Below are 27,238 nucleotides of genomic sequence, written 5' to 3'. Positions count from 1 at the left end.
CGCCGCGGAGCCCGCGGCAGTTCCTGCACGGGACTGCCCTGGCATCCCCCTGGAGCCCGGAGAGGGTGGCCCCGGAGCCCAGAGGACGCTGTCACCCGCTGTGCTGCCCCACCAGAGCCAGGACACTGCCACCCCGCGTGCTGCCCCTCCGGAGCCGGCCCGGGGGGCTGCGGGCCGCCAGAGGTAAGCGACAGGCGCGGGGATGGCAAGAGAGGGATGGGACAGATTTGGGCACGCTGGGGAAGGGCCAGGGCTGGGACAGTCCGTGCTCGCTGTGCCAGCTAGGCAGGGGTTTGTGGGCACGGGGATGGTGCCCACCTGTCACTGCCCACGCCCTGCACTGCCCCAAAGGGCCACACCACAGCACGGTGCCCGGCACGGCCCCGGAGCCCCAGGCACCGAGAGGTCTCAGGTGCCAGCTCCTCACTGGAGAGACCCCAGGCAGGGCAGGCAGAGGGCAGAGCCGGCCGCAGATCCCTCAGGGTGATACAGGCATGAAAAAGGGGGAAATTGCCCCATTTTGGGCCCAGCTACTGGGCAGAAGTGGGTACAGCCCTTCCACCCTGGGGCACAGACACCCAGCCCACATCGCTGGGGGACATCGCTGTCCTGCCCTGCTCTTTCTGTGAGGGACATCACTGCCCTGCTCTGCCCTTTCTGTGTGGACATCACTGCCCTGCTCTGCCCTTTCTGTGCGGGACATCGCTGCCCTGCCCTGCCTTTTCTGTGCGGGACATCACTGCCCTGCCAGGCCTTTTCTGTGCGGGACATCGCTGCCCTGCCCTGCCCTGCCCTGCCCTTTCTGTGCGGGACATCGCTGCCCTGCCCTGCCTTTTCTGTCGGTGCTGCAGAGCCTGACAGCTGCCCTGTGCCCCTGTCCCAGCCCCTGTCCTGGCTGTCCCTCCTCCTCCTCCTCGCTGACAGCGTCCCCCACGTGCTGGCGGGGCACCGCAGCCTGGCAGGGCACCCGGGCAGCCCCGGCACGGGCCTGGAGGCTCAGCCCGGCTCTCCCGGCTCTGTTCGGGACGCGGCTCGGCGGGAGGGGGCAGGGGATGCGTGGGAGCGTGCAGGCAGCAGGAAGGAAGCCTGCGCCGAACAATAGAGGGAAATGGAGGAACTGGAAAAAGAGCCAGTGGCAGCACAGTCAGCACAGATGGTTTAGCGCGGAGCTGCGTGATTCATGGGAAAAGGCCCTCAGCAGGCTCTGTCCCGGGCTGTGCCGCGGAGTCATCTCGGGCTGAGCGTCCCTGGTGGCACCGGAGCCCGGCCGTGCCTCTGCAGCGATGTGCGGGCGGGTGTGTGGGTGGGTGGGAGTCTGTCCCCCCTCTGTCTGTCCGTGAGTCATGCTGACCTCTCCCATGCCCTCGCCAGCAGTGAGAGAGACAGATTATGGTCTGGCCCTTCCGGCCGCAGAGCCCTCCCCGCGCTGGCCGGCACAGGAGCTCATCATCCCCGGGGAGGGGCCCGCGGCTCCCCCGGTATCTGCCCGGGCCCCCCACGCGGCTCTGCCCGCCCGCCGGCCCCGCGGAGCCTCCCGGAGCTCGGCATCTGCCCCGGCCCCGCTCCCCGTGAGCCCCCGGAGCCTCGGTCCCTGCCCGGGCTCGGGTCACGGCTCCGGCAGCCCCGGGGAGCGCTGCAGAGGCTGGGGAACAGCAGGACAGCGGCTCCCGGAGCTGGGAGTGGGAGGTGAGCGGCTGCGGGGACGGCAGCGATCTGTGGGCACCTCCGGGATCATCCCGCGCTCCCACCCGCGGGATCCGCGCCCCTCACGGCAGCTGAACCCACCCCCCTTCCCTTCCTGCCGCCTCCTCAGCCCCTCTCTCCCCTCCTCGCACAGATGATGGGCTGAGCATCCGTCCAGAGGCACCCCAGGGCCATGAGCTCCCCGTGCGGGCCTGACTCGGATATTGCAGACTGGCTGGCCAGCATCCACCTGGAGCGGTACCGGGATGTCTTCAAGCAGCACGGATACCACGTGGCCAGAGATGCCACCTCTCTGGACAGCCACCACCTGCAGCAGATCGGCATCACCGCCACCGGGCACCGCAAGCGCATCCTCACCCTGGCGCAGCAGACTCGGCTGCTGAGCCAAGCGCGGGGCAGAGCCGCGGCAGGAGACTCCCATTGCCGAGGCACGGAGGTGCTGGATGCCCCCCAGGAGGGCAAGGATGCCATGAGAGCAGAGCCGGGAGGGACCAGCGACGCCTTTGGGACGCAGCCGCGTGTCACCGTGCCGGGCCAGGCACCGCCTGGAGCCAAGGACGCTGCTCCTCCCGCCCCGAAGCCGGTTCCCAAGCCCAGGACGGTTTTCCCTCGCTCAAAGGCGGAGCAGGGATCTGTGCCCGTGCCCCCGGCACGCCCCGCGGTGCCAGCGCACGGCCCGGGCAGCGAGCGGGCACCAGCAGCCTTTGTGGTACTGGAGGGCTTCGTGCCAGGGGAGAGCTCCACGGATTTGGAGAGCCCGGAGGCGGCTCCGGGGGCAGCTGTGACCATGGGCGCGATCGCGTCCCGGCTGCGAGGGCGGGACAGCGCTCGGGAAGAGACGCGGCCATCCCCGAGCCACGGCCAGGGCCTGGAGACAGCGGAGAACAGACAGACATGCCTCCCGTCCGTGCCCAGCGTGCCCCCACGGCACAGGCACAGGGCCCTGGCAGCCCAGCCCAGCCCTGGCAGTGCCCAGGAGGCTCCCCCGGGCAGGAGGGAGCCCTCGCCGTGCCCCAGGGCAGCCTCGTGTGAGCCGGGCTCGGGGCAGCCCCGGCTGGAGATGGTCTCCAATGTCATCTACGAGGGACTCGAGCGCCCGGCGGCAGCCGCGGAGGAGCCGGGAGGGGAGGACGGGCCCCGGGGGGAGGGGGTCCCGCCGCCCCCCGCCCCGTGCCCGCAGGAGCACAGCCGGCCGGAGGACAGGTCTGAGCGAGCCCATGCTTCCCCTCAGCGCCGAGGGAGGGGCGCAGAGCAGGCAGAGATGAGGGTGCAGAGACCCCCCCAGCCCCGGGACTCCCCCAGAGCTGCCCCCAGGTGCTGACGGGCCCCTTTCAGCACCCTCGCCGTGCCTTCCCCGAGCTCTGGTGCGGCAGCTGGGATCCCTCTGGGATGACAGGACGGCCCTGGGCCCCCCGATGGCTCCTTGTGGATGCAGGGGGAGGCTGTGCCCTTTCTGTGCCCCTCTGGCAGCGGGGCTGGGGGTCCCCAGCATGCTGAGGGGGTGGCTGAGTGAGGTTCTGGAGCCGCCCCTGCTGGGAACGAGGTGGGAGATGTCAGAGGGGGGAGATGCTGCGGTGGGAAATGCCCCACAGCGCCAGAAAATGTCCCAGCAGTGCCAGGGTGGGAAGGGAAGGGAGCAAGGAGGGCGCTGGGAGCGGGGAGGGGACGCTGCACATCCCAGGGGACAAAGCCGGGCTCGGGAGCAGCCAGAGCGGCCAGCACGGGCCCCATTCCGGGCACATAACCCTGTCCTGTTTCCCTGCAGCCCTGGCTGGCCCGGGGCCCTGCCCCCCATCCCACAGAGAGCCACCGGCAGGCCAGGTGAGACCCCGGGGCACAGCAGGGACCGCGGGCTCCCGGCAAGGGAGAGGGCGTCACCCACACCCCTGCCTGCCCCTGCCCTGCCCCTGCCCCTGCCAGGACCGGGGTGGCCATGCCAGGCACAGCCCAGCCCCTGTGTCACTGTGTCACTGTGCCACTGTGTCACACTCCCTGGGTGTTGGGGGGCACTGTGGGGTCCCTCCCAAGGGCTGGCAGTCCTGGCTGCTCTCTGCCTCCCCTCTGATGCTCTCCCTGCCCTCTCTGCCCACAGAGGGGAATGATCCCCCCATCACCCCCTACAGCGAGACCATCTTCGGCCATGTGGGGCTGCCCCGGGAGCCAAAGGTGAGGGGACACTGGGGGGTGGTGGCTGTCCCCTGCTGTCACTCTGCATCCCACCAGCTGCTGCAGAGCCCAGAGCTGCAGCTGGGGAGGCCACAGTGCCCAGCAATGCCCAGGGAAGGTTCTGCCCCCAGAGGGTGCTGGGCACTGCCCAGGCTGCCCAGGGAATGGGGATGGATGCAGGAGCTCCACCAGCCCAGCAGGCACAAAGGGGTCATGGCAGGAGTTCCACAGTGGTGGGAATGTTGGAGGGAACAGGGAGGGAGCAGCTGGGCTGGGTGTACAGCAGGGAGCAGGATTTAGGATTGGGGATCTGCCTGGTTTCCTTTTGCTGCCTGTGAAGAGGAGAAGGACGTGATGCCAGGGGTTTGGGGATGTTTGGTGGTGGCCTGTGTGACATTCCCTAAAGCAGGGAAGCCCCAGCCTTTGTGCCATCACACAGGACTGGCTGAGCCTCGGGCTGCTGGTGGCCATGGGGCTCCTGAGCACTCCCAGAGATGCAAACCCCAACACCCCTGGGTGCCCCAGAGCTGGGCTGCCAGAGCTCCAGGAGCCTTTGGCCACCAGGGATGCACAGGGGGGACTTCTGGGGGATCTGGGCAGGGACAGGAGCTGGGCTGGATGTGTCCTTCCAGCTCAGGAGATTCTGTGCTTTTGGGTTAGGGTCACAGGTGAGCCCCTGCACTGAGGGCCAGGCAGGCTCAGGGGCTCTGGGATGGCACAGGGCACAGCAGATGTGACCATTCTCTCCTCCCAGGGTGTTGGCAGCTCCTCTGAGCAGAGCTACGAGGCCGTGTCCGAGCTGGAGCTGGAGCGGGAAGGCTGCAGGTAGGGATCAGCTCCTGGGGCCTCAGGGGCTGGGCTGGGGACAGGGGACAGGGCACAGCCCTGGGGACAGCCTGAGAGGGAATGGGGGTTTCACCCCACAGCAGAGCTGGTCAGGAGCCTCTGGGATGGTGTCAGCTGCCTCTAGAAGGGCTGATGGGTTTGGAGATGAGCAGGAGCTGTGCTGGTGGGAGATTTCTGAGCCACAGCTGGGGCAGCACCAGGGGCACTGCACACCTGCACACCCAGAGGAACCTGGGTTTGGCCTCTGGGAATAGGGAAACACCATGGGGGATGGGGATTACTCAGAAATTAGCTGGCTGTGCAATCCCTGAGGGCTCCAGCAGCATCAGATCAGCATCTGCTGCTGCTCAGGCACTCTGTGGTGGAGGACAGTGAAATTGTGAGGGGCACCTTTAAAACACTTTTGAAATGTACTTTCCATAACTCCTGATAGCATCTCAGAAAGAGGAAGGAAAGCTGCTCTTCCCATTTCGGATGGGGAGGGTTCCTTTTCCTGTGTTGCTTAGTGAGGAGGAGGTGAGCTGCAGCTCTGTGGCCTTCAGCCCTGCTGTGGCCTTGCTGGCCAGTGCATGTCCCTGTCCTGCCTTTCTGCCCACTCTGGGGACACCCCCAGTGCTCTGGGTGTGTGGCACTGTGGTGGCACCTGATCCATGGCACAGATCAGAGCCACGGATGGGGAACTGCAAAGTTTTCCACCGTGTGATATTACACACTTCTAATCAACTACACAGCTGTAATCCCAGTGCTAGCAATCAGTTGTGGAAGCCTTTTCCATGGCTTCAGGTCACATGCAGTGCTCTCCTGGGGGTCAGAGTCTGTCTGCACAGAAAGTCTAAAATTCTCAGGCTCCAGAACTCCAGAACCTGGGAATTGGAGTTTTGTACACAGAAATACTGAAATCTCCTGTGGAGCCTCTGAATCAGCTCAGAGAGGAGCTGGGCACTGACCTGTCTGCATCCAGTGGCTTCCAGGGACTTGGGATCCAGAGCATCCCAAGGGAACTGGCCAGGCACTGGCAGCTGTGGGGTTTTGCAGCTGGCCTTGCTGAGAAGAGGCAGGATGTGACCATCAGCAGTGCCAGGGACAGCAGTTCACAGGTTTTTTTCTCCCAGCCAAGCAGGGCTGGGGTGTTGAGAGTGGAAGAGGAGACAGAAAAGCTCTGAGACCCATTTGCCCTGTGTTCCCAGCCTCCATCATCCCACCCCAGCCCCTCTGGTCCCAGCCCATTCCCTGGAGCAGAGCTGTGGGGTCCTGCTCAGCTGCTGGGGGGCTGCTGGCCAGCCCTGGCTGCCTCTGTGGGACCTCCTGATCCTCCCCTGCAGCACTGGTGTTTCTCCAGTCCTCATCCTTGTGTCACTGGGAATGACCAGGTGTCCTCTGCCCACCCATCCACTTTGGGTCATGGGGAATATTTTCCAGTCCCAAACCTCCGAGAGGCCCTTCTGCCCCTTTTCCTCCCTGTGGTACCTCCTCTTGCCCTCTTCTGGAGGAGTTTTGTCTGGCCCACGCTGCTCCCTGGCTTGGGGTGTGCAGTGCCAGTGTCAGGGGTGAGCAGAGCCACCTCACCTGCAAGAAAATACCCCAGAAAGAGGAAGAGGAATGCAAAATTCCTGCAAACTGGGAGCTGAGGGTGCAGCAGGAGGGATTTACCTGCTCTGAGTCTGAGCACCCCCATCCACGCTGGTGATGCTCTGAAATGCTGGTGCCCTGCTGCAGCCCCAGCAGGACACAGAGGTGGCACAGCAGTGTCCCTGTCCCCCCTCGGAGCTCAGGGGACGGGGTCACACTCACCAGGCACTGTGGGTGCCTGATGCTCAGTGCCCTCTGTCTCTTTGCAGCTTCATTGATTGTAAGGCCCGGCTCAGGGAGGGGCTGCCGTGGATTTTTTCCCGTTTTCCTCTTTTCCTGCCCCATTGCCGTGGATTTTTTCCCGTTTTCCTGTTTTCCTGCCCCATTCCGTGGGTCTGCCTCCCTCTCAGCCCTGGCACTCAAGGCTGCTGCCTGCCTGTGACTCGGAGTCCCCCAGCCACACCGTTGTTCCCTGTCCAGTCCCTCCTGAAGCATCTGCAGACAAGGCTGGGATTCCAGCCGGATGAGTCACCGTGCCAAGGCTCTGTTGTGCTAATTGAACAGCGATTTTCCTTGTGCTCTGAGCCTCGAGGCCAGCCAGGGCCATTTCTTGTCTTTCCTGGAGCCACTCCGGCCGTTTTCCCTCTCCATCCCCTCCTCAGCCCTGGCCCTACCCCGCTTCTCTGGGCAGACCCAGCTGGGATGGCTCCAGCATCTTCCCAGGCAGATTTTGGGTTTGCTCCTGTCCCACGTGGATCAGGGACAGCTGATCCTCAGAATGTGCCTGTCCAGGGCCTGTCCTAGGATGAGGCAGTGCCCAAATCCAGCTGTTGGCAGAGTTTAGGAGTGTTTTGGGTCCTTCCCCTGGTCCTGAAGCTTCTCATGAACTTACACTGGAGACACTTTCTCACATTCTGTGGGATTCTTCTCCAAAAATGTCTCCATCTCCAAGGAGGGTTCCTAGAGCTCATCTGCTCCTCTCCCACATGGTTCTGCCCCTTGCTCCTTGGCTCTGTCTGATGTCCCCTCTCAGGTTTTGGTTGATAATTGATGCCCTGAGATGTGCAGGATGTCTCTGCTTCGGCCCATGTGGCTGTAGAATGAGTCTGGACTCTTCACTTTTCGCTCTTGAGGTTGTTTATTAATTCTTATCTATAAAATTTTCTTTCTGCCCAGCCGAGATCTGCTCAGCAGGGCAGCCACAGGCACTCTGCCTGCCCCCGAGGCGGTGTTGTCCTTTTATACTACAAACTGTATAACATATTTACACTTAATTCCCAATACCTACCACCCATGTTAGACAGTGCGCTTCCATTCTAAACCAATCCCAAAGTGCCAGCATCACAGCAGAAAATGGAGACCAAGAAGAAGAAGAAGAAAGGCTGGACATGCCCAGATTCCTCCATCTTGTCCCCATAACCCCCATACCAAAAATCCTAAAATCGACATTTTCACCCTGTGATAATTTTATTATTACACTATTCAAACTTCTGTGACTTTCATGTCCCCATACAAAGCTGGTAATTTGCTCCATGGGTCAAAATCAAAGCCAGAGGTGCTCTGGGCTGTGTGCCAGGGTCTCTGAGCCCCCCGGCGGGGTCCTGGCAGCTCTGGGCACCCAGAGGGATGCACTGAGTTCCAACAATCACCCAGCTCCTGAGGCTGAAGCAGTGATGGCCAAGGGAGTCCTTCCATTCTCCTCATGGCCCTGCCCCATCACCCACCCTGTCCCCTGGAGATGCTCAGGTGCTCCTCAGACAGAAGCTGGGACAAGTCTTGGATCGTCCTTGTTGCCTTTTTAGGATCCTTCTCTTCGCCCTGGCATTGGATTCCTCAGGGGAGTTTGGCATGGATGCTGTCCTCTGGGTGCTGGGGTGTCCCAGGAACTGTCTTCCTCCCATCACCATTGCACCTGGGCAGGCCCCTGTGACCTCCTGGGACTGCCAGACATTTCCCAGCACATTTCCTTTCCAGGGAAAGAAAAGCACTGGCTGAGAGGGCTGATGGGAAAGGGCAGGTTTGCAGTTTATTTTTATAATTTCCTTTTATTGTTATGGCTGGAGAGCCCCAGCAGGGCTGGTGGGCGTTTAGCATGGATTCCCAGGAATGGGGATGGATGCAGGAGCTCCACCAGCCCAGCAGGCACAAAGGGGTCATGGCAGGAGCTTCACAGTGCTGGGAATGTTGAACAGGGAGGGAGCAGCTGGGCTGGGTGTACAGCAGGGAGCAGGATTTAGGATTGGGGATCTGCCTGGTTTCCTTTTGCTGCCTGTGAAGAGGAGAAGGACGTGATGCCAGGGGTTTGGGGACATTTGGTGGTGGCCTGTGTGACATTCCCTAAAGCAGGGAAGCCCCAGCCTTTGTGCCATCACACAGGACTGGCTGAGCCTCGAGCTGCTGGTGGCCATGGGGCTCCTGAGCACTCCCAGAGGTGCAAACCCCAACAGCCCTGAGTGCCCTAGGCAGGCCAGGCTGAGGCCAGGAGCAGTGCCAGGTGTCCCCAGACAGGGTGGCATTGCCCAGGAGCAGTGCCAGGTGTCCTCAGTCAGCGTGGCATTGCCCAAGACTGTGCTGTGCTGTGTGCTGCCCAGCCAGGAGCAGTGCCAGGTGTCCCTAGGCAGAGTGGCATTGCCCAGGAGCAGTGCCAGGTGTCCCCAGACAGGGTGGCATTGCCCAGGAGCAGTGCCAGGTGTCCCTAGGCGGGGTGGCATTGCCCAGGAGCAGTGCCAGGTGTCCCCAGACAGGGTGGCATTGCCCAGGAGCAGTGCCAGGTGTCCCCAGATGGGGTGGCATTACAGTGGTGTCCCCAGATGGGGTGGCATTGCCCAGGACCGTGCTGTGGTGCCCAGCCAGGAGCAGTGCCAGGTGTCCCCAGACACTGCCCAGGACCGTGCTGTGGTGCCCAGCTCCCTCCCAGCCCCTTTTGGCACAGGACCAGCAGCGAGTGCAGCAGCGAGGGCCGCAGCGAGGATGAGGAGGGCCGCAGCCGGCTCATGGAGCGCATGGCCCACACCGACAGCGAGGGCTATTCCACGGTGGAGGCACCGCGGGCCCAGGGCTCCCCGTTCAGCCTGCCCGCCCACCTGTACCCCGACGAGCTCCTGGACGACCTGACCATCTCCCCCTACGCCAGCTTCACCTCGCTCTGCGAGCCACGGCCCACCATGCTCAGCGGCTGGTTGGACAAGCTGTCCCCTCAGGGGTACGTGGGGCTGCCAGGGGGTCACAGCTGGGCTGGACAAGCTGTCCCCTCAGGGGTACATGGGGTCACAGCTTGGCTGGACAAGCTGTCCCCTCAGGGGTACGTGGGGCTGCCGGGGGGTCACAGCTGGGCTGGACAAGCTGCCCCCTCAGGGGTACGTGGGGCTGCCGGGGGGTCACAGAGGGCTCGGGTTGGGAGGGACCTGAAGGTTGTGCGGATTTTTCGTCACTCGGTGGCCCCTTGTTAGGGGTCACCAATTGTGGTGGTGTTCACAGGGGTCGCAGGAAGAGGGGAGAGATGAGGATCTGACTCCATGTTTCAGAAGGAATTTATTATTTATTATATATATTTCAGAAGGAATTTATTATTTATTTATATAGTTTTCATATATTATATATATTTATTATATATTTTATATATTTTATATATTTATAATTATTATAATTCTTCACATATTTTAATATATTTATATATATTTATTATTATTTATATTTCAGAAATAATTTATTATTTATTCATATTATTTATATTTATTATATATTTATATATTTATATGTTTATATATTTTATATATTTAATATATGTATAATTATTATAATTATTTCTATATTTAATATATTCATATATATTTATTATTCTTTTTATATATTTCAGAAGGAATTTATTATTTATTTATATAGTTTTCATATATTATATATATTTATTATATATTTTATATATTTAATATATCAATAATTATCAATAATATATTTATTATTCTTTTTATATATTTCAGAAGGAATTTATTTATTTATATATTTATATGTATTATATATACTTATTATATATTTTTATCTATTTATATATATAAATATATATAAATACATATAAATATATATTTAATACATTTATAATTATTATAATTATTTCTCTATTTAATATATTTATATGTATTTATTATTATATATTTCAGAAGGAATTTATTATTTTATGATATATATTATATTAAAACTATGCTAAAAGAACAGAAGAAAGCATTTCATCAGAAGGCTTGAAAGGAAGGCAGAGAATGGAATGATAACAGAAGCTCCTGACTCTCAGAGAGTCCTAGCCAGCTGACTGTGATTGGCCATTAATTAGAAACAACCACATGAGCCCAATCCCAGATGCACCTGTTGCATTCCCACAGCAGCAGATAACCATTGGTTACATTTTGTTCCTGAGGCCTCTCAGCTTCTCAGGAGGAAAAATCCAAAGGAAAGGATTTTTCATAAAACATGTCTGTGACATTAAGATCATCTCATTCCACACCCTGCCATAGACAGGGACACCTTGCACTATCCCAGGTTGCTCCCAGCCCTTCCAACTGGCCTGGAGCACCTCCAGGGATGGGGCAGCCCCTGTAGGTAAAGCTCCCTTGGGCAAGGTGAGGTAGCTGCACTGGTCACTGTGCTCCCCTTGGAAGAGGAACCTCTTGGGTGCCCCTCTGTGCAGCCGTGCCTGGGAGGAGGAAGGGTCTATGAGGGCCAATCCTCCCCTTCCCAACAGTTTTTCTGCCATCCCAACAGGAACTATGTCTTCCAGAGGCGCTACGTCCGTTTCGATGGGAAGAACCTGATGTACTCCAGCAGTGAGAAGGTACCAAAGGCACAGCAGGGCAGGGTGGGGAGGCTGAGCCTTGACACCGCCTGGGGAGCTGCCACATCCCCTTGGCCTCCCCTTGTCCTTCTGGAAGGAGCCAGCAGTGCTCTGCCATCACCAGGGTGGAGCAGCCAATGCCTGGCAGGCTCCCAGCACAGCCTCAGCCGTGGGGAGCCCAGGATAGCAAGGGTCCCTCTGCCAACAGGGAGCAGAAAAGGGGAGATCCTGGTGGAAACAGGGATAGCCATGGATCCACCCCTTCCTGGATCCCCAGCACTCACCTGGCTGCTGGTGCCCGCAGGCAGTGCCGTGAGGCAGCACCAGCAGAGCACCCAGGGCATGTGGAGGATGTGCCAGGTCATGGAGGTGCCCTGTGGGAAGGGCAAAGGGGGTAACCCCACCTGGGGCTCGTTCCAGGAGCCCTATCCCAAAGGAGTGATCCCGCTGTCTGTGATTGAAATGGCTCGTTCCACCAAGGACAACAAGTTCCAGGTCATCACCAGCCATCGGATCTTTGTCTTCCGTGCTGAGAACGAGGGTGAGTGAAAACCTGGGCCAGGGCCCGCCAGCCCTAAGTACCCATCCCTGCCTCCCTTCTCCAGGCAGAGCACCCTACAGGCATCCCCAAAACATCCCCTGCTTCCCTGCCTGCCCTCTGGGTGCTCTGCTCCATGCCAGGGCTGTGGGGAAGGGCTCAGCCCCGCTCCCTCCTGCCTGGTCCCCAGCCCAGAGGAATGAGTGGTGCTCCACGCTACAGAAGAAGGTGATGGAGCAGCGCCTGGTGGGGTCCCGGCCCCGGCCTGCCAACACTGCCCACTGCCAGAAGTCAGGAACCCTGGAGCTGAAGGGCCACAAGTCCAAGGTTTTCGCAGCCCTGAGCCTGCCTGAGATGTGGCTGTACAAGAGCGAGCAGGTTTGTGGCCAGACCCCCACGTGGGATGAGAGGGGTGGAGGGAGCTGAGGCAGGGCTGGTGCCAAAGAGAGAGCAGAGAGGAAATGGGTGGGCAGGGAAAAGGGAATGGCAGAGCAAGAAGCTGCAGATCATCATCTCCACCAGGCATTTTGGTCTTGGTCACACCAAGCATCCCAACCCATCCCAGGGCAGCTGCATCAATGGGCACAGAGTCAGCAGCAAACACATCTGCTGCAAGGGACACTCACAGGGACAGCTGGTCCCTGTCACCTCCCACGCTGCTGCTGCTGCTGTTGCTGCCCACAGAATACCTCACTTCCTTCCTGCTGAATTTTCTTAGCACCCCTGGTTTTATTTCCATCACTTCACTTGCAGGTGCCTGCTGTGCACTAAGCAGCATCAGCTCTGAGGAGCTGGCTCAGGTTGATATTTGTTTTATGAGGGTGCCTGACTCGAATCCCCAAAAGAAAGGGACCTGGTGTCTTGGTTTGGAAAGACAGGTGTCTGCTAAGGAAGAGATCCTCCCCTGAAATGGAAAATGTAAACCCCTCCCTCTGAATTGTTTTAATTTTAAGAGGCTCTCAAAGATATGGGAGCAGGAATAACAGTTCCTTACTAGGAAAATTAAAAATACAAATGCAATAGCACAAACAAAAACCAAACCAATGCCAGAGTCAGATCAGTCCCTGCCCCCTGTGTGTCAGGGAGGTGGCACAGCCCCATCCCATGGGGGCTCAGCCCTCCTGCAGTGCCAGCTGTGGTTCTGCTGGAGCAGGGATCCTGCACAAGGGGGGAGTTTTCCTCTGCAGCTCCAGGGCTGCTGCAGATGGGCCTGGGCTCCCTCTGGCCATGCAGGGCAGCAGAAGCTGCTCCTCTGGCAATGCACTGGGCAAAGGCTGCTGGGCTGTGCCAGGCTCACATTGGATCCAGGTAGGAATGCTTGGCTCCTGCCCTGGGCAATGCAGCATCTCCCCATGGGATGCTGGAATTGGATCAGCCCTGCAGGGACACTCAGTGGCCATGGACAGCAGAGATCTCCTGCAGGGAGGATTGGCTGGGGGAGAGAGAAAGAACAAACTGCCCCATGGACAGCAGAGAACTGCCCCAGCTCTAATGGATGGGAAATAGAATAGAAACCACATCTTGCAGCCCAGGACACGTGGGTATTCACATTTCAGGGGCTGTGGGCAGAAGCTGCCTTTCATTTGAAGGTGTTTGCAGGGTGCTTTATGTCAGATGAGAGGTGGCTGAGGGAGCAGCAGGGGCTTGTCCAGGCAAAGCAAGGATGGGATGCTGGGGATGCCATGGCTGCAGCCCCAACCCCACAGGTGTGCCCAGGGTGGTGCCCAGCAGAACCAACAGCGCTGTCACCCTGAATTGCAGTTCTTCAAGATGGGCATTGCCATGTGCTTCATCGAGATGCGCGGCTCCACCATCCGCGAGGCCAAGAGCCGCAGCTTCGAGCTCATCACCCCCTCCAAAACGTTCAGGTACGCTGGGATCTGGGCGATGGGCAGGGAGGAGCAGCCCAGGCTGGGCTGGGCGCTGGTGGCTGCAGCCCCTGAGCCCTGGCTGTGCTGGTGCTCCCAGCTTCGTGGCCGAGTCAGAGCGGGAGAAGCGGGAGTGGATGGAGGCGCTGCAGGAGGCCATTGCTGAGATGCTCTACGACTACGAGGTGGCAGAGAAGATCTGGTCCAACAAAGCCAACAAATACTGTGCTGACTGCTGGGCTCAGAGTCCTGACTGGGCATCCATCAACCTGTGTGTGGTCATCTGCAAGCAGTGTGCAGGTGGGACAGCTCCTGGGGGGCACAGGGGCATCCTCAGGGTGTGGGCTGGGCTGGCCGGGGCAGGCATGGTCTGCCTGGGGTGTGGGCATTACTTGGGGCCCAGTTCCCTGGCAGGATCAAGGGGTGCTGACTGTCCTGCTCCCTGCAGGGCAGCACCGCAGCCTGGGTTCCAACATTTCCAAGGTGCAAAGCCTGAAGCTGGACACCAGCGTCTGGTCCAATGAAATCGTGCAGGTGAGGCACTCAGGGGTGCAATGAAATCATACAGGTGAGGCACTCAGGGGTGCAGTGAAATCGTGCAGGTGATACACTTGGGTGCAATGAAATCATGCAGGTGAGGCACTCAGGGGTGCAAGGAAATCATGCAGGTGAGACACTCAGGGGTGCAATGAAATCATACAGGTGAGACACTTGGGTGCAATGAAATCATGCAGGTGAGGCACTTGAGGGTGCAAGGAAATAGTGCAGGTGAGGCAGTCAGGGGTGCAGTGAGATTGTGCAGGTGAGACACTCAGGGGGCCGAGGAAATCATGCAGGTGAGACACTCAAGGGTGCAATGAAATGGTGCAGGTATTATCACCTTGCTTGAGGGTGCACTGAAATTATGCACGTAAGGCACTCAGGGGTGCAAATGAAATAGTGCAGGTGAGGCATTTGGAGGTGCAATGAAATCATGCAGGTGATACACTTGGGTGCAATGAAATTGTGCAGGTGAGACACTCAGGGGTGCAGTGAAATTGTGCAGGTGAGGCATTTGGAGGTGCAATGAAATCATGCAGGTGAGGCACTCAGGCATGCTGTGCTCAGGGGCCAGGCTGCTTCTGGCGGGGCAGCAGCATCCCCACAGCCTCCCTCAGGATGCAGGAACACCGGGAACGCTGCTCCTCCTGCTGACCCTGGGGCTCGCCATGACCAAGGGACTCTCCCACAGCTCTTCATCGTGCTGGGAAATGACCGAGCCAACCGGTTCTGGGCCGCTCGGCTCCCCACCACCGAGGCCATCACCCCGGAGAGCGGCGCCGAGCAGAGACGGGAATTCATCGCCCGCAAGTACCGGGAGGGACGGTACCGCCTGCCCCACCCCCAGTACGCCACTCAGGAGGAGGTGCTGCAGGTAGGGGACACCTCCAGGGGCTGGGAGCCCCCCAGGGCTCCTAGTCTGAGGTGCCAGCCCCTCCTGCCTGGCTGCGTGTGCTCACTCCCTCATGCCGGGCAGATTTTGGGAGGTTGTGCCCTGGTTTGGCTGCCTTGGAGCAGCCCTGGGAGGGAGCTGGGGTCTCCATAAGCCAGGGCAGGGTCCCTAAATGTTCCTGTTTCACCCCAGGCGCTGTGCTCTGCAGTGGCAGGACCAGCCCTGCTCAAGACCATCCTGCAGTTCTTCTCATCCTCGGAGGCTGCTCTGGCCTCTGACCCTGCTGCCAGCGAGGCAGCCCCGGGGGCCGACCTTTGGTGGGGACCAGAGAGCAAAAGGCCCAGGAACCTTTCAGGTAAGGAGGAGCCTTGAGCCCCACCTGGCTGCGGTGGAGGAAATTCCGTTTTGCTGCTGGCCCTGCCCCTCCTGGCATGGCCCAAGGCCAGGGACACTCAGGGTGTCAGGTGTCGTGGCTCCCTGGGGGACTCATCCTGTTGAAGGATTCCTCTGGAATCTCTGATTAGCACGTTCCTCTGGAGTCCCTTTTCAGAGAACCCCATGCCTGCACACCCCGTTGCCTACACCTGCATGAGGGGGATCTCCCTCTGTACCCACAATTTGGGGGTGCCTTCTTCCCCCCACCCTCTGTACTGTGTCCCACAGGGAGCCCCCGAGCACAGGACCCGGGTCCCGAGGGTGTCTACAACGAGATCACCCAGCCAGTGACACACAGCGGGTACCTGTACCGGGCCACGGCCCCCCCAAAGCTCCCAGGGGCCAGGAAGAGCAAAGAAGGTGAGTGTGGGCAGCGTGGGAGGGCAGGCAGAGGGTGCCCACCCCAGTGGCACTGAGCCCCTGTTCCTGCAGACTTCCAGCGCACGTGGTGCTCCCTGGAGAGAGCCCTGCTCTTCTTTGAAACTGAGAAATGCACTGAGCCCCTGGCCCACATTGACAGCGGGGATCTCATCTCCCTGGGGGTCAACAAAGCCCACCAGGCACTCACCAGCCCTGGTCCCACTGAAAGGTACCCCCAGCCGTGCCCCCAGTCCTGCCCAGAGAGCGTGGGACACGCAGACAGCAGGGCTGGGCTCCCTGCTCTGGCTCTGGGGGCAGGGACAGGGTTGCCCTCATGGCTGCTTCATCCTCTGCAGGTTTCGCTTCACCCTTGAGCTCTTCCTCACTGGGGAAAAAGTGCAGCAGCTGGGAACTGATGGGCCCGAAACGCTGCAAGCCTGGGCCAGTGCCATCGGCAAGGTGAGCCAGCCCCAGCGTGTCCCCAGACTGTCCCTGCTCACCTACTGTGACTCCTCACAGCTCCCCATGCCCTTCATTCACTGTGGGAAGTGCTCTCCTCCCTTTCCAGGGCTTCTCTCCTCCCTGGTGAGCTGCCCCCATCCTCGTGGGGGTCAGCCCTGGGGATGTCTTCACCCCGCTCATCTGTTCCATCCCACAGTGGTTCACCCCCGTGAGCTGCCACTGCCTGCTGGGCTACGAGTTCCAGCGCGTGGGCCAGCTGCGCTACAAGTGCATGCTGAACCCCGAGCGCTGGCAGAGGGCCTTCTTCATCCTGCAGAAGAGCCACCTCTTCATCTGCCCCGCCGAGGAGGACGGGGCTGAGGACAGCATCAACCTGCGGCGGCTGCAGGAGCTCAGTGAGTGCCGGGAGCTCAGAGGGCCGGGACGGGCACCGTGGGGCAGCCCCGTGTGGCTCTGACTGCTCAGCTTCTCACCCAATGCAGGTCTGGTTCCCCCCACGGACACCCCGGAGAAGAAGGAGCTGCTGGTCCTGGTGGAGATGGGGAGGTGAGTCCTGGTCGTGGGGGTGATGGGGAATGAGCCAAGCGACCTCGGCATGCTGCCCAGGGCAAAGGCACTTTGGGATGTGTTGGGATTCAGGTGTTTGTTGGTTCTTATCTATGCCACAGTCCCACAAACCCTGAGTTCTACAGCACTTCACTCAAACAAACTAAAAAGTGGAGCCCCATCTCCGTCTCTACAAGGCCTTTTAAGGATAAACTCTCCAATTAAGAAATGACACCTAAATTATTTTTACTTTTAACCCAATAACCAACCACCCATGGCCTGCAATGAGGACTTTTTTATTCAATTACACAAAACCACCCAAACCTATGGAGAAGAAGGTGAAGAAGAACAACTAGCCTCTGCCCTAAAACCTCCATCTTGATTTATTTATATTACTATATTCTAAAACCCCAAACCCTAAGTTTCCCACCATGTGATATTACACACTTGTATTCAAACTCCACATTCACAATCCCAGTTCTGTCATTCCATTTTGGAAGCCTTCTCCACGGCCTCAGATCAATGCAGTGTTCTCTTGGGGGTCAGTGCCTGTCAGCACAGACAGTCTGAAATTCTCAGTAGCCAGGGGTCCAACAGGAATGGGCCAATGCTGATCCCAAATCCCTGGTGGGGAAGTTACAGGGACAGCAGGGCTGAGACTGAGTGCCTTGCAGGGGTGTTTTGGTGGGGTAGGGTGTCCCTCAGCTCAGCCTGGCTCCCTGTCACAGGCAGGAGGGATAACCTGCCCCTGGGACTACCCTCATTCCCTCTTTTCTGCCCTTGTTGTTCTCAGGACATTTTACCTGCAGGGCTTGTCGCGGGCAGACTCGGCAGCGTGGTACAGTGACATCCAGGCATCGGCAGGGGGCCGGGGCAACGCTCTGAGGGACCAGCAGCTGAGCCGGGGGGACATCCCCATCATCGTGGACTCCTGCATCGCCTTCATCACCCAGTACGGTGAGCCCAGCACCCCCAGCACCCTCCAACACCTCGGGATGCCAGCAGATCCAGGCAGGAGGCACCGCTCCGGGGCCACCAGCTCCATGAGGGATTCTCTGAGCAGGACCCGGCCCCTGTGACCCCGTGTCCCTGTCCCAGGGCTGCGGCACGAGGGGATTTACCGCAAGAACGGAGCCAAGTCCCGGATCAAGGTACTGATGGAGGAGTTCCGGCGGGACGCCCGCAACGTCAAGCTGCGCATCAGCGACAACTTCATCGAGGATGTCACGGACGTGCTGAAGAGGTTCTTCCGGGAGCTGGAAGATCCCATCTTCACCCTGGAGCTGCACCCGCAGTGGAAGGAGGCTGCAGGTACCTCCTTCACCCAACCCTGCTCTGCACTGGCTTCCCTGTGTAGGAGTGACAGGGGTAGGACGGTCGGGATGGATGGAGAGCAGAGATCTCTGCAGCCAGGTCATGGAATTTGGGGTTTATTGCAAAGGGCCTGGGTGCAGGGCTCTGCTGGGAGCTGCCAGGCACAGCTCAGAGCAGGACTGAGAGAAGAGAGGGGGAGAGAGGATGACAGGATGAGAGAGTAAAAGCCTAAGAGAGTAAAAGGGGTAAGAGCGTAAAGGGGTAAAAGAATAAACGGGGTAAGAGAGCGAGGTTCCTGTTACAATACAATAAATCATCATCTGTGTTGAATATTCTCATTCTCACTAACCAATCTAGTACACAATATACAAATGCTATAGCATTTACATACAGCCTATAAGAATCACTACATTACCATACTGTGTTACATTTTAAACCCTAAAAAGTCCTCTTTGGGCCCCTTCTGCCAAGCTGTAGGGTCTGCTCTGACCCTTGGAGCTGCCTGCAAGCAGAGGGTGTTGTTCCATCCAAAGGGGATCACCTTCAGCTGGCCACACCATTGTTTTCCCGTTGTTCAGTAACTGAGGGATCTCAAAGCTTGCTTTCATTTCAATCTCGCTTATAGTTTCCATATTCTCAAAATCTTTTGCCAGACAATCATATTTATAAGGCTTTCCTGTTTCATCTTCCCCAACACCCTGGGGCCAGTGTTTCTCTGGATGGGTCCTGGTGCCAGCCTTGGTGCTGTGTCACCTCTGGATCCGCTGGGTTCAGCCAGGATCTGGTTTTCCTCTCTCCAGAGATCTCCTCGAAGCCGCAGCGCTTGGAGCGGTACAAGGAGCTCATCCATCGCCTGCCTCGCCTCAACCACAAGACCCTGGCTGCGCTCATCGGACACCTCTACCGGTCAGTGGGGCCCCCCAGCCAGGGTTCCCTGGTCCTGCCAGCCCTGTGGGGTCTCCCTGCTGCCCAGGGAGTGCTGGCTCCTATCCCTAAGGGACAGGGAGGACCCATGCCCCGCTCCACCCACACAGCTGGTGCTGGGACACCTTGAACATTCCCAAAGTCATCCTGCAGCAAGGGGGAGCAACAGGAGGTTTGGGACTAGGGGACACCACCCTGTAGGATGTAAATGTCATCCAGTGCCCCCAAAAGACAGAAAACACTCAATTCCCATTGTGAGTCAGAGTTTGAGGTAGCGCCGTTGTCTGGTTTGATGTCAGAGGGAAGTTCTCAAAACAGGAACTGCCCAGTTTGGAGTTCCCACTGCTGAGGGGCTGGGGGTATCCAGGCTGTTTGTATGAGGCAGAGGAGAGTGGCTGGGGCTGAAACCATACCCTGAGCAGGACCAGCCCCTCACCTGTGTGCTCCTTGTGCCAGGGTGCAGAAATGTGCAGACCTCAACCAGATGAGCACCAAGAACCTGTCGCTGCTCTTCGCACCCAGCCTCTTCCAGACCGACGGCAAAGGGGAGCACGAGGTCAAGGTGATGGAAGATCTCATCGACAACTACGTCAGCATCTTCAATGTAAGCAGGGGCCTGCAGCCATGCTGGCCCTGACCCCTTGGATCCCTCCATAGCCCCACCTCTGCCTCCCCCTGTGTCCCTCCACCCTGGCCCTGTGTCCTCAAGCTGGATCCCGCTCCATGCTGACCCTGTGCACCCTTCCTCTGGCAGATTGATGAGGATCAGGTATCCCAGATGGATCTGGAGAACAGCCTGATCACCACCTGGAAGGACACCCAGGTACTGGGAATGTGCTTGTTGGCCCCACCACATCAGGGACCCCTGGGCTGAGGGGACTGCCTGGGGGATGGGGACACTCCCAGCTGCCCACCATGGGTCCCCACTGTCCCATATCCTCATTTGGGAAAGGATGTTCCCCCTCTTATCTCCCCTGTGCCCCCCACCCTGAGGCTCCTGCCCGGGGGAGGAGCAGCCCCAGTTTCCCAGGACACCATCTCCAGCCCCAGGAAAGTGGGATGTGCTCAGCACCCATACCAACATCTCACCAATGCCACCACTGTCCCCACAGCTCTCCCAGGCAGGAGACCTCATCATTGAGGTGTACCTGGAGCAGAAGGTGTCCGACTGCTGCGTCACCCTGAAGGTGAGTCCCAGAGCAGGGCTGTGCCAGAGCATGTGGGGAGGGAGCTCCTGGCTCCCCTGGGACCCATCCTGCACCACCCACTGCAGCTGCCCGTGTGTCCGACCCCAGGTGTCCCCCACCATGACAGCAGAGGAACTGACCAACCAGGTGCTGGAGATGCGCAACGTGCCCGCCAGCCTGGACATCTGGCTGACCTTCGAGGCGCTGGAGAACGGGGAGCTGGGTGAGCACGGGGGGATGGCCCAGGAGGTGCTCCTGCCATGGCCAGGCTGCTGAGGGGCAGGCATGGGGGACAGCGAACCAAAACCACCTAGAACAAGAACCCACCAACCACAACCGAGTCTTGCTACAACTGTAATTCTAGCTCAGCTATTCATCCTCTTGGCCTTCTCGGCCTCAGAGCTAAATACTCTTTTACATCGCATTCAAAGCCACCCTAATCCCCACCCTCATCCTCATCACACGATGAGGGAACCAACCAGAACACCTAAACGCTGGCATTTACCTCTTATTTTATACACTTGCCAGCTCACTCCCACTACTCATTGCTATCCTCCACCTGCACAATCAAATTGGTACACTGTACTTCCCAATACTCAAACTTTCACATCCTACATTAAACTCTTCTTGATCAGGCTGGGCTGCAAGCCTAGCTGTTCCACTAGCCTTCATAGTTAAAGCCTCCCTATAAAGCCTGCATCTGTGACTGCCTAAAGCCCACGGAGAAGCTCCCATTGCCGGTTCCATACTGCTAGCAGCCCTGCTTCTAAAACTTGGAGGTTATGGTATTATACGAATCACAATCCTAGTAAATCCAACATCAAACCGCCTTTCTGGTGGTGGCAGAGGGGACAGGAGCTGGCACGGTGGTGAGAGTGTCCCTGTGTCCCCAGAGCGGCCCCTGCACCCCAAGGAGAAGGTGCTGGAGCAGGCCTTGCAGTGGTGCAAGCTCCCGGAGCCCAGCGCCGCGTACCTGCTGGTGAGGAAGGTGCCCATCGGCGAGGGCAGCTGTCTCTTCACAGGTAAGGTGGGCACAAAGGGACCCAGTCCCTCGGGGTGTCCCCAGAGGGGCACAGCTCTGCCTCAGCTTCCCCTTGCAGCCATCAGGGGCACATCACCGATCCCACAGTGGGATCCCCCTGCAATGCCACCCTGCCAGCCCCCTGACCCTTCTGTCCCCACACTGGGCAGGTGCCAAGCGTGAGACCCCCAAGTGTGGGCTGCTGAAGTGCCGGGAGGAGCCCCCCAAGCTGCTGGGGAACAAGTTCCAGGAGCGTTACTTTGTCATCCAGGACAGGAGGCTGCTGCTGCTCAAGGAGAAGAGGGTAGGGGGGATGCTCTGGGATGGGCCTCAGCCCCGGGGGTGGCATGAGGAGCCTGGGGACAGCAGCAGCACAGTGGGGGCTGCTCTCCTGGCAGGGAGGCTGGCACCAAGCCGGGCTGACCTACTGGATGTCCTTTCCCAGAGTGCCAAGCCAGAGCGTGAGTGGCCCCTGGATGCTGCCAAGGTCTACATGGGCATTAGGAAGAAGCTGAAGCCACCAGCTCAGTAAGTGGGACCTTCCCAGGCATGGCACTGGGGCAGATATCCATCCCTCAGTGCCTGCTCCTGGCACCCAAACCCAGCTGCTGGAGTACACCTGGACCCAAAGCCTGTGCCCATGGGGTGAACTCAGCCCCCTGCCCCACTGCCCACAGACCCCAGGCTGTGTCTGAGCTTGACACTGCTGTCCTACAGCCTTGTGTTCCTTTCCAGGTGGGGTTTCACGCTGACCCTGGACAAGCAGCAGCTGTGAGTACCTTCCCCTGCTGTCCTGGGGCTGGGAGAGGTCGAGATCTGTCCCCAGTTTTGGTGGGGGTGGGACAGCCAGGGCCACTGGTACAAGGCCTTGGGGTTGGGGCAGAGCTGGGGCTATTGAGAGGCAGAGTGGTGGGACCACATTGTCCCTGCACAGGACGGGAGCCAGGCTCCAGGGGCCACCCACATTCCTGCCTCACAGCCTTCCTGCTTCCTCACCCACCCCAGCACCCCATGGGTGGTGCTGGGTGCCCTAAAAGCTCCCAGCTTGCCCTAAAGCAGCTATTTGGGCACACAGAGATTTTCAGAGATTTAGCCCTGAGGGATATAGATGAACCTGAAAGCCCCAGGCTCACGGACAAAGGTGACAAGGTGACATGGGCCCCACTGGCCCCACTCCTTGGCAGCTTCTCCACTATTTGCTCTGCAGGTACCTGGTGTGCTCAGGGCAGGCCGAGCTGTGGGACTGGACCACCAGCATCCTCAAGGCTCAGGTGGGTGCAGGCTGGCAGTGCCACCCAGCTGGGCAGGGCCGGGAGGGGGCTGGCAAGGGGCTGGCAGGTCTGGGAGGGGGCTGGCAGGGCTGGCAGGGGGCTGGCAAGGCGTGACCCCCGTGCCCACCCTGTCCCTGTGCACAGCACGATGACCTGCGCCCCGTGGTGCTGCGCCGCCGCTCCTCCTCCGACCTGGCCAAGCAGAAATTCGGGACGATGCCGCTGGTGCCCCTGCACGGGGACAGCACTGATGCCACCATGCTCTCTGCCAACCAGACCCTGGTAAAGCCCCTGCAGCTCCCCCTGCCCACAGGTGCTCCTGCACCCATCCTGCTCCTTGTACCCGCCCCAGGACCCCGTGCCCACCGCCGGGCTGGAGAGGCTGGCGCACCGATGGGTGCTGTGTGTGCTGTGTGCCATGCTCGTGTCCGTGCCCGTGTCCGTGGCAGCTCTCCGTGCCTGCAGGCTCCTGCAGCCTCTGCCCTCCCCTGCCTGCCCAGGCAGCCGTGGCCCTGCTCTGTGCTCTCCGTGCTCACCCCTGTCCGTCTCCTCTGTTTCTAGCGCCGCCTGCACACGCGAAGGACTTTGTCCATGTTCTTTGTAAGTACCTGCACAGCTGGAGCACCTGCTGCTGGCTTTGCACTGTGCCAGGGCTCACCTGCAGCATGCCACAGGCACTTGGAGATGTGCCCACCTTGTGTGGCAGACGAGGGGGGGCCCACTGTTCTGCATGTTCCCTGCTTGGGGATGTGGGTCCCTGCATGGTCCCGGTGTGGGCAAGCAAGGGCACACCAGTCCAGCCCAGTTCCAGAGCCTCTCCCATTGGGCACACATTGCCCATAGGGTATCAATGGAAGAAATGTGAGGAAAGAGGTTTATGTGTGCCTTGCCATCAGGTTATTTCCAAAAAGGCCACTGGGCCACTGAACCACATCTCTCCTGGCCTTGTGCTCTGCATAGGATCCACCTCCCCACCCCACCCTGAACGCTCTGCTGAGGGGTGCTGGGCTGGTGGCATGGACCATGCCCAGGCAGGGACCAAAACTGCCCCTTCCTCAGCCATGGGGAAGAAAGGGCAGCAGTGCCTGAGCCGAGGGACCTGGTGGAGGGCGGGTCCCCTGCAGGTGTCAACCCTATGGTGAGGGAGAAGGATCCCAGGCAGTGCAGGGAGGGCAGGGTGAGGGGGACAGAGGGGTACAGCTGAGCTGTGTGGACAGTGCCCCTCACCCTGCCCCCTGCCCTCCCCAGCCCATGAAGATCCACCAGGATTCCCTGGAGGAGCAGCAGGAGAAGGAGGCAGACATCGATCCTGTCTATGAGGAAGTGGGGAACTTCCCCGAGCTGGCGGCACTGGACCTGGGGCAGGGGCTGCTGGCAGAGCTGGCGGCCGTGCCCCCCGTGGACAGGTCCAAGAAGCCGTCCCCGTTCCCTGAGGAGCCCCCAGGCACCGCCCTGCGCTCCTCACTGCCTGCCAACCCAGCCCAGAGGGTGACAGGGCCCTCTGTCACCAAAGCCGTGTCCCTCGAAAGGGGCTTGAACCTGGAGAGCAGCAAAGCCCCGAGCCCGGGGCTCAGACCCACCAAAACGTCCTCTTTGGAGAGGAACATGGAGCCTTCCCTGGCTCTGGGCAGGGACTGGGAGCAGGCAGCCACACCAGGGAGCAGCCCCACTGCAGAGACCTCCCTGGAGCTGCCCAGGAAGAGGAGCTTGCAGCCTCCCTCTCCCATCAGTGACAAACTAATGCAGGAGCTCAGCAGTGTCATCCTCAGGAAGAGCGATGGGCAACCCCCGGGGCCTGGGCAGCCGGTGACGTGACCTGCTGTGCCAAAGGGGTGGCCACCGACCTGGGGTCAAGGCGTGCCCGGTGGCAGCGATGCTGGGTACCCCAGTGGCAGAGAGGAACCACACTCCCACATCGTGGAAGCCCCACCCTGCTCCTCCTCCTCCTCATCCCGGAGCCAGGCTGGGATTGGGAACAAAAGGGACAAGTGGTGACCAGGATGTTGGGCCGTGGTACCCCCTCGTGGGAGGGCTGGGACTGCTGCCACACACTGTGCCCTTGCTCGTGGGTGGCACACCTGTCATGGAGCCCAGCACCGAGGGACACAAGCAAAGAGGAAAACAAAACAGGAACGTGGTGCCCGCATGGTTTGGCAGCACAGCACCGTGCCAGGCAGGGGCATGGGGTGCCTGCCAGCACAGGGGCACACAGCGTGTCCCCTCCAGCTCTGGGCCTGCGGGGCAGGGCCAGCACACCCAAGCCATACCCCCTTCCCCTCTTGCATCCACTGGGGCATAGTCTGGGGGGACAGGGGGAGCAGCAGGAGCAGGGCTGGCCATGTGTGCCTGGCGTTAGTCCTGGCGATGGAGGGCAGCCCCTCCTCTGCGAGGGTGTTTGTACCTTTCCTGCCACCAGCAGGGAGAAATAAAGGTTTATTTGTACTCTGGAGGGTTTGGTCACTGCAGGAGGAGGGGTGAGGGATGCCAGGGTCTGGGCAGGTGGGGAGATGGGGGTGCCAGGCACCCAGCTGAAGGTCCCACGGGATTGGGCAGCGCTGATGTCACCAGGGGGGCAAAACCGAGGCAAAATCCTTGTGAACCTCAATCCAGATACAATTTTTTGCCCAAGTCTATTGTCAGCCCTTCATGGTGGGCATGCTTCAGGCTCCCCCATCCCCTGGGCAGGGGGACACAGCCTGGAAGCCGTGGCTCTGCTCACTGGACCTCAGGGGCAGGGCTGTTTTCTCTGTGGACCTCCCTGATGAGGCCTCGAGCCCCCGCAGGCAGCGGCCTCCAGCATCCTGGAGCCAGCCCCGAAAATCCCGGGAGACATAGAAGTAGATGAAGGGATCAAAGCAGTTGTTGAAGGCGCTGAGCACCAGGGCCAGGGCATAGGAGATGTAGGTGCCGTTGTTGCAGCCCGTGGGCTCCAGCAGGTAGTGGATGAAGAGCAGGACATTGCTGGGCGTGAAGCAGAGGATGAAGACCAGGAGGACCAGAGCCAGGACACGGATCACCTGCCCGTGGCTCCCTCCCTTGGCCAGCAGCCGTGCCAGTATGCAGCTGTAGGAGATGATCATGAGCACGAAGGGCAGCCCAAAGCCCAGCCCCACCAGGAACAGGAAATAGTAGCCAAAGAACCTTTGGGTTTCCTTTTCAAGCACATCATGGCACGTCGTGATGTTGAGGCTGGAGATATCGTGAGTGTGGGAGCGCAAAAGCAGAGGGCTCATGCCCAGCCCCACCAGCAGCCAGATGCCCACAGAGATGCCCACTTTGCCCCTCGTCCAGCTGGAGCTCTTCCACAGGAAGGGGTGTGCCACGGAGATGTAGCGCTCCAGGCCGATGCAGGTGAGGAAGAAGATGGAGCTGTACATGTTCCCGTAGAAGAAGGCCACCATGGCACGGCACAGGTAGTCCCCAAAGGGCCAGTGGTTGCCCAGGAGGTGGTAGGAGATCTTGAAGGGTAGCAGGAGGACAAAGAGCAGGTCGGCCCCAGCCAGGTTGAGCAGGAAGACGGCGCTGGAGCATCTCCTGAAGTTGGTGGCCAGGACGCAGCAGGCCAGAGCGTTGGCTGGCAGCCCCACCAGCAACACCACGGAGTAGAGGGCGGGCAGGAGGCGGGTGCTGAGGGTGCTATTGAGAAAATCTTCCTCGGAGGCCTGGGAGCACACGTTCTTCTCCTGGGGAGTGAGGGGGAGCAGGGCTCGCCCTTTCTTGTTGGGCACTGCGGGGACACAAGGCATCGGGCTCAGCCAAGGGCAGGAGCTGTCACCCCTCCCTGCAGAGCCAGCACTGCACACAGGAGGTGGCATCTCCCTGTCCCATGGCAGGGGAGCCCCCAGCACCCTGCTGCACTCACCCTGCAGAGCTGTGCCCCATTCTGTGCCAGCCCCCACCGCAGCAGGGCCAGCCCAGCACGGTGCCCTGCTCTGAGCCTGGATGGGCTCTGCTCCCACAGCCCTGGTGCTGCTGGTGTCCCTTGTCCTGCCCAGCCTGGCACAAAGGGATCAGGAGGGCAGCACGGGGCTGGGATAGTCCCAGCTGTGTCCCCAGCTCAGCTCCCCACCACAGACAGAGACATCTCCTCATCCTCCTGTGGTCAGGGGATTTTCGTTGCGTGCAAAGAACTAAAGTGAAGAACAGGAAGGTCCCAGGACACCAGAGAAACAACCCAGGATCAAATCCCTTTTCTGGCTTGCTCAGAAAAAGAAACTAGACAGGCTCTACACGTAATCTCCAGCTGCAGAATTTCTATCCTGATGGTCCCCAGAACACCCTGCCCTGGGGGGCTTTGGTTACATCCAACACAACTCCCACAACCTCTGCCCCCTCTCCACATCCAGGGGATGGAAAATTCAGGTTACAAGAGCAGCAATCTGAATTTTGCTGCCAAAAGGGGAAATGCTGGCTGGGTCTCAGGTCTTCACTCAGATTCTCAATGTGGACACAGAGGGAAGGCAGCAGAGCAGGGCCCCAAACTCTCCCCATGGTACCTAGCCATCACCTCCAAGTGTCACAGGACGTGATGTTGGGGTGTCCCGGTGAGATGTCCCTGCCCTACCCCATCACCCCAGACCCACCCCAGACCCACCGAGGCACTTACCTGAGGAGGGATGGGCAGCAGAGCCAAGCCAGGCACAGCTGAGCAGGAGGGTGACACAGGCAGCAGCAGAGGCAGGTGACAGCACCCTCCAGGACATCTCTGCAGAGTGGCCGCTCTGCCAGCCGGGTCTGCACCAATGGCACAGGGCTGGTGACACGGCGGGGCTGTCA

General features: G+C 59.4%; 2 protein-coding genes across 2 annotated transcripts; one reads left to right on the top strand and one right to left on the bottom strand.

Annotated features, from left to right (window-relative positions):
* Positions 1-24,904, top strand: ARAP3 (ArfGAP with RhoGAP domain, ankyrin repeat and PH domain 3). The gene is made up of 34 exons (XM_077186485.1): positions 1-183; positions 1,838-2,907; positions 3,470-3,525; positions 3,797-3,870; positions 4,625-4,695; positions 9,218-9,487; positions 11,035-11,104; positions 11,525-11,645; positions 11,833-12,020; positions 13,404-13,510; positions 13,611-13,810; positions 13,959-14,044; positions 14,742-14,924; positions 15,135-15,297; positions 15,606-15,737; positions 15,810-15,966; positions 16,094-16,196; positions 16,396-16,594; positions 16,682-16,745; positions 17,539-17,702; positions 17,844-18,056; positions 18,860-18,965; positions 19,440-19,587; positions 19,738-19,806; positions 20,096-20,170; positions 20,279-20,393; positions 21,064-21,192; positions 21,362-21,495; positions 21,637-21,719; positions 21,927-21,962; positions 22,399-22,462; positions 22,607-22,744; positions 23,024-23,062; positions 23,711-24,904. Exons 2-34 carry the CDS (start codon positions 1,877-1,879, stop codon positions 24,275-24,277), a joined length of 5,355 nt encoding a protein of 1,784 aa, XP_077042600.1. The 5' UTR covers positions 1-183; positions 1,838-1,876; the 3' UTR covers positions 24,278-24,904.
* Positions 24,905-24,929: 25 nt separating this feature from the next.
* LOC129127000 (proteinase-activated receptor 3-like) lies at positions 24,930-27,165 on the bottom strand. Its single transcript, XM_054643281.2, has 2 exons — positions 27,069-27,165; positions 24,930-26,189 (listed from the first exon to the last, which is right to left on the bottom strand). The coding sequence occupies exons 1-2, from the start codon at positions 27,163-27,165 to the stop codon at positions 25,123-25,125; spliced, it is 1,164 nt and encodes a 387-aa protein (XP_054499256.2). The 3' UTR covers positions 24,930-25,122.
* Between the last annotated feature and the right edge of the window lie 73 nt (positions 27,166-27,238).

This window comes from Agelaius phoeniceus, chromosome 15, assembly GCF_051311805.1.
Source record: "Agelaius phoeniceus isolate bAgePho1 chromosome 15, bAgePho1.hap1, whole genome shotgun sequence".
NCBI classification, from domain to species: domain Eukaryota; kingdom Metazoa; phylum Chordata; class Aves; order Passeriformes; family Icteridae; genus Agelaius; species Agelaius phoeniceus.
Note: the sequence above shows the minus strand (reverse complement) of the source record. Positions and strands in the feature narration are given on the sequence as shown.